We start from the raw sequence: 12,929 nt of genomic DNA on the forward strand, positions 1-12,929 counted from the left end.
CGGTGGCTCACGCCTGTAATCCCAGCACTTTGGGAGGTTGAGGCAGGCGGATCAATTGAGGTCAGGAGTTTGAAATCAGCCTGGCCATCATGGTGAAACCCCATCTCTACTAAAGATACAAAAATTAGCCAGGTGTGGTGGTGGGCACCTGTAATCCCAGCTACTTGGGAGGCTGAGGCAGGAGAATCGCTTGAACCCAGGAGGCAGAGATTGCAGTGAGCCGAGATTGTGCCATTGCACTCCAGCCTGGGTGACAGAGTGAGACTCCGTCTCAAAAAGAAAAAAAAAAGCAAGTAAACAAAAAAATGCAGCTCAGCCTGGACAAAAGAACGGGGAGAATGAAAGCGAACTGTGCCCTCCAGACTCAGGGACTGGAAGGCATGTGTTCATGACTTTGCTGACTCTCTGCTTCTGGTCTTCTGTGAACATCTGGGGCTGAACTGAGGTTGCAGCTATTCCAAGTTTCTTTATCTATTCTAGGTAATGTAGACAGCATGGTAAAATAATAATAGATAGCACTCGGGACTGAGCATTGTTCTAGGTTCTTCATATGTATTAACTCATTTAATGTCTAAATGGAAATCTTGGCCAACACTTTAACATCTTAGTTCAGTTTAAAAGATCAGTCATTTCAGATGCAGAAAAACAGCTCATGTAGAAAAAAATATCTAAGTGTATTTTGGACCAAATGAACCAAATGGCACTTATTAAAAATGGTTTCACTCTTTGTAAAAGAAATGCAAATAACTTTGCAGAAAGGCTAAGGAGCGATGAGATAAAAACCTCTTGAGGACATAGATGAGAACATCAGGAGGCCTATGGCTCCTGGGAAGTGATTTCTGCTAAGACATGGTGAAGAGAGCAACCAAAGAGAGGCAGAGGCTCAGAGGTAACACAAGAGAACACTGGCTTGTTTCACCAGCAATTAATAAATCCCCTTCTTCTGTCTGATTGCTTTCAGATGTAGCTATCAGATCACCACTACAGATGTTCAACGCACAGGCTAAATTCCCTGCCCATGTCCCTGCTTCCTAGGGAAGCTCCCCTAGAATCCTAAGACTCCTGTCTCTTTGAGCTGGGAGCATCATACCTTTTTTTTCCCTAAAAATTCACCTCCTGCAGGAAGAGCATTGTACCTTAAGAGGCTCAGGAAGAAGTGCGGCAAGCTTCTCTGCATATTCATGCATTGGAGGGTGGAAGAAGACGGTGCTTGTATGCCACAGGCGGCCGAGCTGCTTTTGTGCCACTGCATTCACCTTTCTGGATAAGCAGTAGAGCAGAGTTACCCGCACTGTGTGCCACGTCCCTCCTGCACACACACTGGTCATTGGACCCAAATATACTGTTTTTTTCTCAAAGAGTTTCAAGAGGCAGATTTTATTTACACATGAGAATAAACTCCTTTAACCACTAGAGGTGTCCAGAAATGGGATGTGTTGACTTAAAAGGTAATGAATTCCTCTCCAAGAGCAGGGTTCAAAAGGAGACTCATTGATTACAAGGGATTTTAGAAAAGAAATGCCTAGTTTAGGAGGAAGTTTGGGCTTAGAATTTCTTGTAGCTATGCTTTCTTATTAACCATCCTTTGAAGAGTTTGGAAAAAGAGATGACTAGTTGTAAGCCTGAGTTCTTTCCATTTTATTTTTCTAAAGAAAAGATTCACCAAGCACATGTATGCAAGATTAGTAGTTCTTCCTTCCCCCCTCCCTTCCCCCCTTCCTCCCTTCCTCCCCTCTTTCTTTCTTTCTTAAGGGATGGGTTCTCACTATGTTGCCTAGGCTGGAGTGCAGTGGCTATTCACAGGCACAATCACAGTGCACTGCAGCCTCAATTCCTGGGCTCAAGAGATCCTCCTGTCTCAGCCTCGTGAGTAGCTGGGACTATAGGTGCATGCTACCACGTCCGACTAAGATTAACAGTTTTTCTGCAGGGAGGTTCTAATATCTGAGTCTGAACAGTGGTTAGTGTGGATGAATATTTTGTAACAATAAAGCCACATTCTTTGAAAGATTGGGCCAACCTTACAGGATGAGAAGGTTCATACTGAGAGATAATAGGGGCTAAGGATGATAGATTTGTGGAACCTGACTTGGCTTTGAAAACACAAACCAAGATGTCTGAACTTGCTGTAAAGGACATTAATTGCTGCAGTTTGTTACATGCCAATTTTATTTGTTATTAATGTCTTTCACATCAGAAAAAATCAATTTAGTGGGTAAATATTTTGAGAAATACCAGATTATACAGATTTCTTTACTACAGATATTTTAGTACCTATAATAGACTAGTGTACACTGTTTCTCTTCAGAAGGGAGATATAGTTTAAAGTGTTTCCCAAACTTATTTTCTTATGGGACCCTTTTCCACGGAAACTCCTGTGATCAGTGATACATGAAACTCACTTTAGAAAATTGTGGAGTATCAGTCAATTCTTGAAAAGAAGAGACACTTGACAAAAACATTGTTTAGCGAAATATATGAGAGTCACACAAAGGGTAGAAAAGATGGCTTCCCATTTCCAGGGAAGACTGTCAATGTTCTGGGAAGATTCAATGAGAATGTTTGAACTCATTTTCTATTCCATTTTCTCTACTTCTTCCATGTATGTTTGTCCCATGTTTGAAATTGCATCTGAAATTTATCTTGGATACTTCTTGTGACTTTGCATGGGACTAGGGCCTCCTGATGATGGAAGAGGGTAGGAGAAGTGAAGGGGAGGAAAAGATGAGGGCTGGGCCCCTGAGGCACACTCACTCCTTACCTCCTGACAGCTGCCTGAGGGGGGACTCTTTGCCTCCTGCTTTGACGGAAGGGCCCACATCTATTCAGTTTATTTTAGACTTGCTACTTTATTGCTTTCCCCTAACTTAGTGTGAGGTTGCATTGGTGAGATTATTAAAGGAAAGAGAGAACAGACATGAAATGAGAGCGCTGCATGGAAACCAAGAATGCTCCAAGGGTATTTGTTGGGCGAGTATACCGTCAACACTGCAGACAATCTCTAGATTAATTGATCCATACATTTCCAGGTAAATTTCCAGCTAGGATTGCATCTGTCTCTTATCATTCTTCTTTTCCTCTTCCATCTAGCAGAGGCCATGAAGAAGATTCCCCAGGCTAGAAGTTATTTCTCATATCTCATCATCCCTCGCCTGACAAGCCTGTCGTGTGTTTCTCTGAGAGCCGCCTGCCTTTCTCTTCCCTTCCTTTCCCTGAATGCACCCCTGTCTTTGGAATGCTGTTGCTAATGAGAAACACACACAGCAAGACTCCAGTCACATGGTACATGCCACAATACATGTGCCATGAGAATAACAAAATCTTGCATTGTCAAGAAAGGAAAAGTAAGAGTGTCAAGATTTTGTACTCAGGAAATAGCAGGGAGTATGTCAGCCATAATCTGTCATAGATATTTTTAAACCAAGATAAGCAAATCAAGAGTTCAGAGTCACTAACATAATTGTTTTCCATGCCTTCTTTTGGAATAAAAATCTCCAGATTTTAAGGATACTCACGGGTGGCAGTGGCCAACACTGACAGTAACAATCCCGGAAAAGAAATCCAGGTATCTGTTTCCCTCAGCATCAAAGAGCCACTCCATGTGCCCCTGGTGAAGCAGCAGGGGTTTCTGGAAATATGCCGTCGCCACAGGAGAAAGATGTTCCTTGTGGATTTCCAGGACACGGTTGTAGCCAAGGGACTGTAGATAAACAAGATTTAAACCCGCACACTTCTTACAAGATCAATAGCAGTCAATCTATGAGTAACAGTGCCCAGTCTCTCTAGTGGACAGAGCAGAGGGCTGCTGGCCTGTAGAGGCTCAAAAGTGGGGGTACTTACCCAATATTGTCCTTGCAAGAAATTAAAGCCTTTTCTTTTAAGGAGGTGAATTATTATTTGTAGCCTTTCAACCTCTTTCTAGAAAAGGGCTGGAATTTCTACCTAGCAATGAAAAGCCTTGGTTCTGAGTTGATTTTAACTATGAAAAAAATAGACTTCGGAAGTAAATGTCTGAACTAATAAGCAATTAGTCTGAACTAATAAGTCATTTTTGTTGTGGTAGTGTTTTAAAAAATAAAAATACAATGAGGTGCTAGTCATGTTTGTATCTTTATTTATAAAATATCTCTCCTGTATTTCTCTTCTTTGTGGATCCCTCATAAGTACCTATTGATTCTACAATTTCTAACCTGTAAGTATCATGTAGAATAAAGGAGTTGCCGTGTGTGTGTGCATGCATGAGAGAGAAAGAGAGAGAGGGAGAAAAAAAGAAAGAGAGAGAAAGAAAGAGAGAGAGAGAAAGTGAGAGAGAAAATGCCAGTTCAATCTTTATTAGCCTGAGAAAAAATATAATTTGCTGGAGGACTCAGGAAGGTCAGATGGCCACATGAATCAGTTAAAAACAGGAGCAACAGTCACTTTAAAGCCAATGTGTGCCATCACATTTGTGATATGTGTGTATCTCCCTGCAACACATATATTAATCATCATGTATAGTGTGCTTCTTGTACTCTCTTTCTTTGCCTCTGTCTCTGTCTCTATCTCTCACACATGGACACCAATTTATACACTAGCATTAAGGGAGTAAGAAGGTTTCAGATGCTTCCAATGACTTAGAGGTACAATATCTGGAATGAGATAGTTTAGTGGCAAGCAGGGCTTTTTTTTTGTCATTCTTAAGGAAACAGTCAGTTGAGACCTCCCCAGAGAAACTACCTCTTTGAGTTTTCTTAAAGCCCTGAATCTTACCTGGTATCTTTCAGGCATGAAGTCACATGGAGGCATTCTGGGCTTTGTATGAAGACTGAGCTTGGTTACTGATGTCCAGGAAGCACCTACTGATAGTGAAGCGAGTTAGAATCCTCAACTAAGGCATGACATAGGTCTGTTTGTGAAAGTCACCTATAGATATCCAAATAAAACTACTTAGACAATTTTGTTTATTTCTTAGTTAAAAAATCATGTAAATCAGCTTTTAGTTTGGACTAAAAAACTGAGTATCTCAATAATGAGTTTTCTGGAGGAAAAAAAGATAGTTCTTCTCAAATCTAGTCTGGAAAAAAATATACTGCAGTCCCTCACAAGCTTGGGAAGCTCAGTTTAGGCAAACTGTCCGTGTTACCCTCTCCGTGTTGATTCTCTCGTCAGTAGGCAAAACTTCTGCTAGTGCAACGCATTGTTGGAGTCCATCCTCTGTTAATAGAGGTGCTTTTTAGGCTTCCAGCTGCCTAGTGCCTGAATTCTAGTGTGTAGCCAGTGCCTGGTACCTGGTTAGCTTTCAGTACACACGGAATTAATGACTGTTGACTATTCTTGTAGGGAATGAGGAGAGGCAGGTGTTAGACAATATACTAGAGTAATAAATACATGCAAATAGACCCGGAAGACAAAACCTCCCCCTGCCAAAAAAAAAAAAAAAGGCTGCCAACACAAGACTGTGATGAAACAGGGATAAGCTGAACCAGGTTCATTAAATATTTGGAGCTAGGAGGGATCTTACATTTGTGTGTGTGTGTGTGTGTGTGTGTGTGTGTGTGTGTGTCAAAATGCATACTTTATAGATAAGGAAACCAGCGTAAAGTGGTAAATTAATCTGTTTAAGGTTATCAAGCTAGTTAGGTGAAGAACGGGAACAAAACTCCTCTGACTCCTAGCCCAGCAGTCTGTTTTGCTCATTCCTCAGCCATTTCCACCCTTCCCTGCCAGCACAGACTTTGGCCCCCCTTCAGGAGTGGGATGGAATAATGCAATCAGAACGTCAGAGCTGGAAGAGGTGTCTAGAGACCTTATAAGTACTCCTAGGAAAGATGCTCCTAATTTTGAAGACTGAAGGTCAACATTAAGATAATTTTACAGGTGGAGAGAGCTAAGAAAATTATGTCTCTTTCTCAGCATGAAGGTTTGAATGCATGAAAGAAATGTTAGTGCTTTGTGTGGCTATGAAGTCACAGTCCTGAGAAACACAATGAACAATTGCGTTTTTAAATGAAGATGGAAAGTAACAGCTCTGAATATATCTTCTTTCAAAGAGATCCCATTCACTTTTCTGCTCTAAGTAATCACTAATGTCATTAATTTGCTCTTACTTTAAAAGCAAGTGACTTTTGATTATCCATGTATAGAAAGGACCAAAAAAATTGATAGCTTTAGTTTTCTGAGAATTTCACCTTTTAAAAAGCTTTTCATTGTGTCTCTCTGAATTAGTTATGCTTCTGAGATGGAAAAAAAATTCTGAGTGTTTCTAAGAATTCAAAAATCCTTTCATTTCTTCAGTCTCATTTTTCTATCTGCAAAATTGGAGCTGCCCATTGAGGAGGTTGTAAGCTGTCTTGACTCCAAGGTTATAGGATTTATGAAAGTAGGCTGGAGGGGGAAGGGAGTTGGAGAGAAAGACTTGATAAAGAAAAGCTTGAATTTTAAACAGTCAAGGCAGGTTTATTCATTCATTTATTCACAAAAGTGATAAGCACATGATGGTGGAGTGAGGGCTTCAAATGAAATACATGAAATTCTGCAAGGAAGAAAGAAGAGGAAGAAAGGAAAGAAGGGGGAAAGAGAAGAAAGAGGAAGGAAGAAATAGAGACAGTAACGAGCAAGTAGGAGAAAGAATAATAGGAGTCAGTAAGTGAAATAAACCTGGATAATACTTCCAAATCTATTGACTGTCATATCACCCCTCTTAATAAATAACTAAAACTCAAAAATAATAGTAATAATGTTGATATTTGATGGACAGAAAGAAATAAAACTACTTTGGTTTTGATCATTTGCCAGAAAAAAATTAAAATCTAACTATCTAGATAATTACATGCATTCTTTATTCAAAATAGCCTGTGTTTTGAGGATGACGTAAGAGTTGAGGGTCCATAAAGCTTTTTGGGGGCTCCTGGAAATCGTGTATGTGTATATATGCATATGCATACCTGTGTGTGTGTGTGTGTGTGTGTGTGTGTATATGTAAGAGATGGATGTAGAGGGGAAGGAATGAATGAGATTAGGATTAATAAAACTATATCCAAGGTCTATTTCTGAATAGGTATTTGTTTTATTTTGTCTTATTGTTTTAACTAATCGGATAGTGCCTTTTTAGGCTAACCAGATGACAGCTAATGATTTTCATCCAATTCACCAATTTTCACTTCAATTCACATGAGCAACTCAAGACATTGAAAGATGGAATTCAATTTGGAGAACAGCATTGCTTTTGTATAATAAATGCCAAGTGGGTAACTAGTGAGCTTTCATTTCCAAGCTGCCTAATTCTCACAGAGTTCTATAGCATACAGGTCACTGCAACTTTGTTTTCTTTCCCCAAAATCATAATATCGAATGACAAAAACTGTTGGGCAAAGTAAGTGAGAAAAATCAAATTTTTTTGGCATTTGGAAACTCTAGGGAAAATTCTCTTTGTAATGATAACGAGTTTTTCAGTATTCACAACCGGTTTTCAGCCCAGAGGGAGTATTTATTAAGGGCTTCCTCACCCTTTAAAATGAAAAAAATATTCTAAAATATTTGAAAATATGCAGTGGACACTGTGATTTATTAAAATGCTAATTATTATTATTATTACTGAGACAGGGTCTGGCTCTGTTGCCCAATGCTCATATAATGTGTTAAAATAATGACATGCTATCTCAGCTGCCATAATTTTAAAAATCCAAAGAAAGCATTCAAAATAAAGTATGGCTTTAATTTACAGATGTCCAGGGATGATTTCTTTCTTTTTTTCTTTTTTGAGACAGGATCTCCCTCTGTCACCCAGGCTGGAGTACAGTGGTGTGAGCATGGCTTACTGTAGCCTCGACCTCCCAGGCTCCAACAATTCTCCCACCTCAGCCTCTTGAGTAGCTGGAACCATAGGCACCTGCCACCATGCCCAGCTATTTTTCTTTTTCTTTTTCTTTTTCTTTTTCTTCTTCTTTTTTTTTTTTTTTTTGAGATGGAGTCTGTCGCACAGGCTAGAGTGCAGTGGCGCAATCTCGGCTCACTGCAAGCTCCGCCTCCCAGGTCTATGCCATTCTCCTGCCTCAGCCTCCCGAGCAGTTGGGACTACAGGCGCCCACCACCACGCCCGGCTAATTTTTTGTATTTTTGGTAGAGACGAGGTTTCACCGTGTTAGCCAGGATCGTCTTGATCTCCTGACCTTGTGATCCGCCCACCTCAGCCTCCCAAAGTGCTGGGATTACAGGCTTGAGCCACCGTGCCCGGCCTTATTTTTCTTTTTCTACTTTTAATAGACACGGGGTCTTACATGGAGTGCAGTGGTGGAATCTCTGCTCATTGCAACCTCTACCTCCCAGGCTCAAGCGATCCTCCTATCTCCGCCTCCCTAGTAGCTGAGACCACAGGTGCATGCCACCACACCCGGCTAATGTTTTGTATTTTTAGTAGAGACCGGGTTTCTCCAGGTTGCCCAGGCCAGTCTTGAACTCCTGAGATCAAGCCATCGTCTTGAACTCCTGAGATCAAGCCATCTGTCTGCCTTGGTCCCTGGAAGTGTTGTGATTACAGGCGTTAACCACTGAGCCTGGCCCAAAATGCCAATTATATCTCATTTCTGTATAGCATCTTAGGTAACTTGAAAAAACCTTGTCACATTTGGAATCTCATTTGATACTTGGAGTTGCCAATGAGTTAGGAAAGGAAGACTTCATCCTCCATCCACCTTAGAGTGGAGTCAGTGACAGATGGAATTCGAGGCCCTGGCAGTTTTGAAGTCCCTCACTGACGTTGAGGTTTGACACACTGCCTCCCATGGAGGCCTGCTGAAGCTGTGTTGGGGTTTCGATGCCTGAGGGACAGCGTCTGGTTGGTGGAGAAACTTTTTCTCCTCTGCTTCTCTGTGCTGGAGCTGCCAGCTTGGAGACTCCAGAGTGGTCCTTTTCCCTTCACACATGGGGCCGCAGTCTGTAGGATGCTGCCGAGGACCCTCACCATTGCTGTTCGGTATCATCCAGCTCCAGACATGATCTCTCGCAGCCCTCTCTGTGGAGGTCCCCTCTGTCCCATGCGTGCTCTGGGTGAAACGATGACGGCAATGAATGCCGGGTGCCTGCATCCCCCAAGCAAAGCTGCTAAGAGGAGGTTCCTACCAGAAGTTACTCTACTCCTGCCTGGCCTTCCTTGGCTTCTTTGCATGTGGGGTCCTGTCTACCTCCTCAGCCTCCTGTTGATTATTTCAGCTGCCCTCCCTCCTTCCCTCCATTCCTTCATACCCTTCCAGTATATGCCCTTTTGCTGAAGCCAAACAGGGGCAGTTGTGGCTGTCCACAAGCAAGAGCACTGCTCGATTCCTGATTCTGAGGTGGGTGGGTCTTCTTCTGCACGTTTGGGAGTAGGCATTCTCTGTGATCACCCTTCCTGGCCCTTGGCATGTGTTAAATCAGTTCTGACTGTGGCAAGGCTGCCCGGAGGGGTGCAGATGGGAGGCTCCCCTTTAGGGCAAATTTTAAATGTTTTCTTAAAATAGGCTTGGCAGGAATGGACAAACATCTCAGCTGGAAATGGATGACTTTTTGTGGCCCCCTTCCTTTGTGGGAGAGCAGGCATATATTAGGAAATTGGTACATGGGAGCACATACCCCAGCTACCTGCAAATGTTATACATTTCACAATCATTAGCTAATTGTAGGAAAGAATGCCCCACTGAGATATTTCTCCACACTTTTGTACTGAAAACAAATTGCTTCCATAACTTTGCATACACAGTTAGCCCAAAGTGATTGTGCATATCAAAGGGTAAACAAGGCTGAACATTTTATGCATATGAATATTGTACAGTAACTATGTAGATACTATACAAGAATTGTGACTTATTTATTTTTGCATATAAAACAACACTTAGAACATGGTGACCTCCCTATCACAGCCCCTCCCCTCCCCCCCGTTATATTTTTCTATTCCCTTTCCCGATTTGGTTTTATACATGGCATGTTTCTCTATTGGATACATACATAAATACATACATACCCACACATATATATATTTTTACATATTTACTTATTCATTTATGTCTATCTCCTTCCTGGAATAGAGGGCAGGAGCTTTTTCTTGCTTATTGTGGCTAAGTCTGCAGCACTGGTGCATAATAGATGCTCAAACATTTTGCCTGAATGTATGTATTGCACATGGCAGGTGCTCAATAAATGTATGCTCAGTGAGTGTGTGTTTGGATGAGCAAGCACAAGCAGGTGTAGACCTAGGTAGAGTAGGTAAGAAAGTAGACATAAAAGTCCCAAAGGTTTTTGCAAGGCCGGGTAATGAGGATGGCATTCAGTCTAGGTGGTGTGGTTTTTTTTTTTTTTCTTTTTGAGATGGAATCTCACTCTGTTGCCCAGGCTGGAGTGCAGTGGCGCAATCTCAGCTCACTGTAAGCTCTGCCTCCTGGGTTCAAGCCATTCTCCTGCCTCAGCCTCCTGAGTAGCTGGAACTACAGGTGTTTGCCACCATGCCCGACTAATTTTTTGTACTTTTAGTAGAGACAGGGTTTCCCTGTGTTAGCCAGGATGGTCTCGATCTCCTGACCTCATGATCCGCCTCGGCCTCCCAAAGTGCTGGGATTAGAGGTGTGAACTACTGCACCCGGCCAGTGGTGTGGTTTTCCAAGACTGCTTCTCCGTAGTGTCCTTGCTGGGCCTATGGAAAGGCATCCCGAGTGAGAAGATCAAGATCTCTAGGTACTAGGCCTCACCTGCACTTTCTAGGTTACCCTGCTGCTCCACTGTGCAGCTCCAAAATCCTCAGAGGTTGGGGTAGGAAAGGAGAAGGGGCAGTCTAGGGCATTTCTCTTGCTAGGTCAACAGCTGGTACTTTCAGCATAATTTCCTCCTCACTGAGCATAAGACTGGTTATAATTTTACCTGCTTCTGAGAAAATGTTGGAGTTAAGTGATGTTCTGGCAAAAACAACTCATGACCAAGAGAAAAGAGCAGTCCAAACAGGATTGGAAGACTAGGGGAGGATAGACACGGCCAAGGTAGAATCTCTTCGAGTTCGGAGTCAGATAGACCTGGCTTTGAATCCCAAGTTATCACTTACATGTTTCTGCCTTGGACCACATTTCTTAGATATTCCTTATTCTCTTGTCTCCTCATCTGTGGAATGAGATAATAGTACTCACTAACAAGTTTGGTTGAAGATAAAAGGAGATAATGCATTTAAAGCATCATGCATGTGTCAAGTTTCAAAAAACTGCAATTTTCAGGGGGAGGAAGGGAAGAGGAGAGGAAGGAAGGAGGGTGAAAGGGAAAGATGAGAAGAAAATGAAGGCAAAGTTGGTCACGATGGGGAATGGAAAATGGTCCCCTATACCTGTTTAGGGCCTGTGAAGCACAGGCACATAAACGTACAGACAGTTGCTTAATCTCATATTTGCATGAGGGAATTTGCTGTGGAGGAGGTGGGGCTCTCGTGAAACAAGATCCATGTGAAAATCACAAGCATATAGGATATCACTCATAAAGCCACCAATGTCTGGTTACCCAACATCTCCTCATATTTTCTATTCCTACTGCAGAGAGGCGAGTCTGAGTGGATGGGGAGGGCCTGGGGTCAAGTCCTGGCTTGGATGACTCTGGGTGAATCACAGCACTTGTTGGTAATTGACTTCCTAGAGGCATGATGAAAATTCATGCAGATGCTTTATGTCTTTAAAATAGTCATCCTAGCCTGGTGCAATGGCTCAGGCCTACAATCTGAGCACTTTGAAAGACTGAAGTGAGAGGATTGCTTGAGCCCAGGAGTACGAGACCAGCTTGAGCAACATAGTAAAACCCCATGTCTACAAAAAGTTAAAAAAGAAAACTAGCTAGGCATGGTGGCATGTGCCTATAGTTCCAGCTACTCAGGAGGCTGAGATGGGAGAATTATTTGAGCCTGGGAGGTCGAGGCTGCAGTGAACCATGATCACACCACTGTACTCCAACCTAGGTGACAGAAGGAGACCCTGTCTCAAAAAAGAAAAAAAAGAAATCATTCTTGGGCATCTGTAAATTGAAGTCACACTGTATTTTGATTGCTTTCCTTTGGTTTTTGAAAATATTGAAGCTGAGATAGCATGTCATGTTGAAATTGTGTATAGTCGGGTTTCATTATCCATGAATTTCATTTCAAAACAAAAAGGAGCATTACAAAATATTGGCTATGAAAATGGGGCATTGACTCAGGGTGAGAACCTGTGTGTCAAAAACGTGCCTCATCTCTAAGACCTCATCCAGGTCTAACATTCCAGAATCCCAGGCAGCAGCCTTCAGAGCTCAAGCCTTACCCTCTCGCTGATCCTCTACTGACCCATGTCCCCCTGGTTTCCACTTACGGTTCAGGAAAGGACGCATCTCAAGGATCCTGGGAGTGGAGGTGACCAGGCACAAGGGTCTCAGCAAATGTCTCCAGATTAGAGTCATCTCTCCCACACAGGAAGCCAACCCCCATGGAAGCAGGTTGGAGGTCAGGCTCTAACTGCTCACTATCCTGCTGGACTTTGAGATTAAGATGGGGAGGAGGTGCTAAAAGGGGAATCCTGGAGTGGTGACTGCCCATGGCTTCAGGCAAGCCCCAGAGCTCTCTATTTCTAGTAACAGTGCCTTCAAGGGGGAGAAAAAGAGAGTGAGGAAAAGAGGTACAGAGAGAGTGAAAGTAGGAGGGAGAGAGAGAAGAGGAGAGAAAAGAAAGGAAAAGAAGAGAACAGAAGGGAAGAGGAAAGAAAGCAGGCAGATAAAGCAAAGGTCATCTGACGAGTTCTGTTAGTTTAGTATTCCATCGGGGTTTCATCTGGGTACACTTTTCTCTGCAAGAGGGTGATGCTGGGTGTGGGAGAAGGATCAGGACATGGTTGAAGGGGTCAGAGATTGAGAAACGAGGGATGTGACTAAGACAGCAAAAAGGAGGATATGCATGAAGTGAATGAATAAATAAATTGGTTTTGGGG

General features: G+C 42.5%; 1 protein-coding gene across 3 annotated transcripts in view; it reads right to left on the bottom strand.

Annotated features, from left to right (window-relative positions):
• Positions 1–12,475, bottom strand: part of AGXT2 (alanine--glyoxylate aminotransferase 2) — a 44,937-nt gene extending 32,462 nt beyond the window's left edge. Inside the window, exons 1-5 of one of the 3 annotated variants that reach the window (XM_054487029.2) lie at positions 12,318–12,383; positions 11,042–11,097; positions 4,750–4,838; positions 3,516–3,700; positions 1,137–1,260 (exon numbers count right to left, since the gene is read on the bottom strand). In XM_054487029.2, the coding sequence (XP_054343004.1) occupies positions 1,137–1,260; positions 3,516–3,700; positions 4,750–4,838; positions 11,042–11,063 (420 nt within the window). In that variant the 5' untranslated portion in view covers positions 11,064–11,097; positions 12,318–12,383. Of the gene's footprint in view, positions 1–1,136; positions 1,261–3,515; positions 3,701–4,749; positions 4,839–11,041; positions 11,098–12,317 lie in introns of all 3 variants that reach the window. The other 2 variants (XM_054487027.2, XM_054487028.2) reach the window with 2 other exon arrangements.
• Positions 12,476–12,929: the final 454 nt, after the last annotated feature.

The sequence above is a fragment of the Pongo pygmaeus genome, chromosome 4 (genome assembly GCF_028885625.2).
Source record: "Pongo pygmaeus isolate AG05252 chromosome 4, NHGRI_mPonPyg2-v2.0_pri, whole genome shotgun sequence".
Lineage (NCBI taxonomy): Eukaryota > Metazoa > Chordata > Mammalia > Primates > Hominidae > Pongo > Pongo pygmaeus.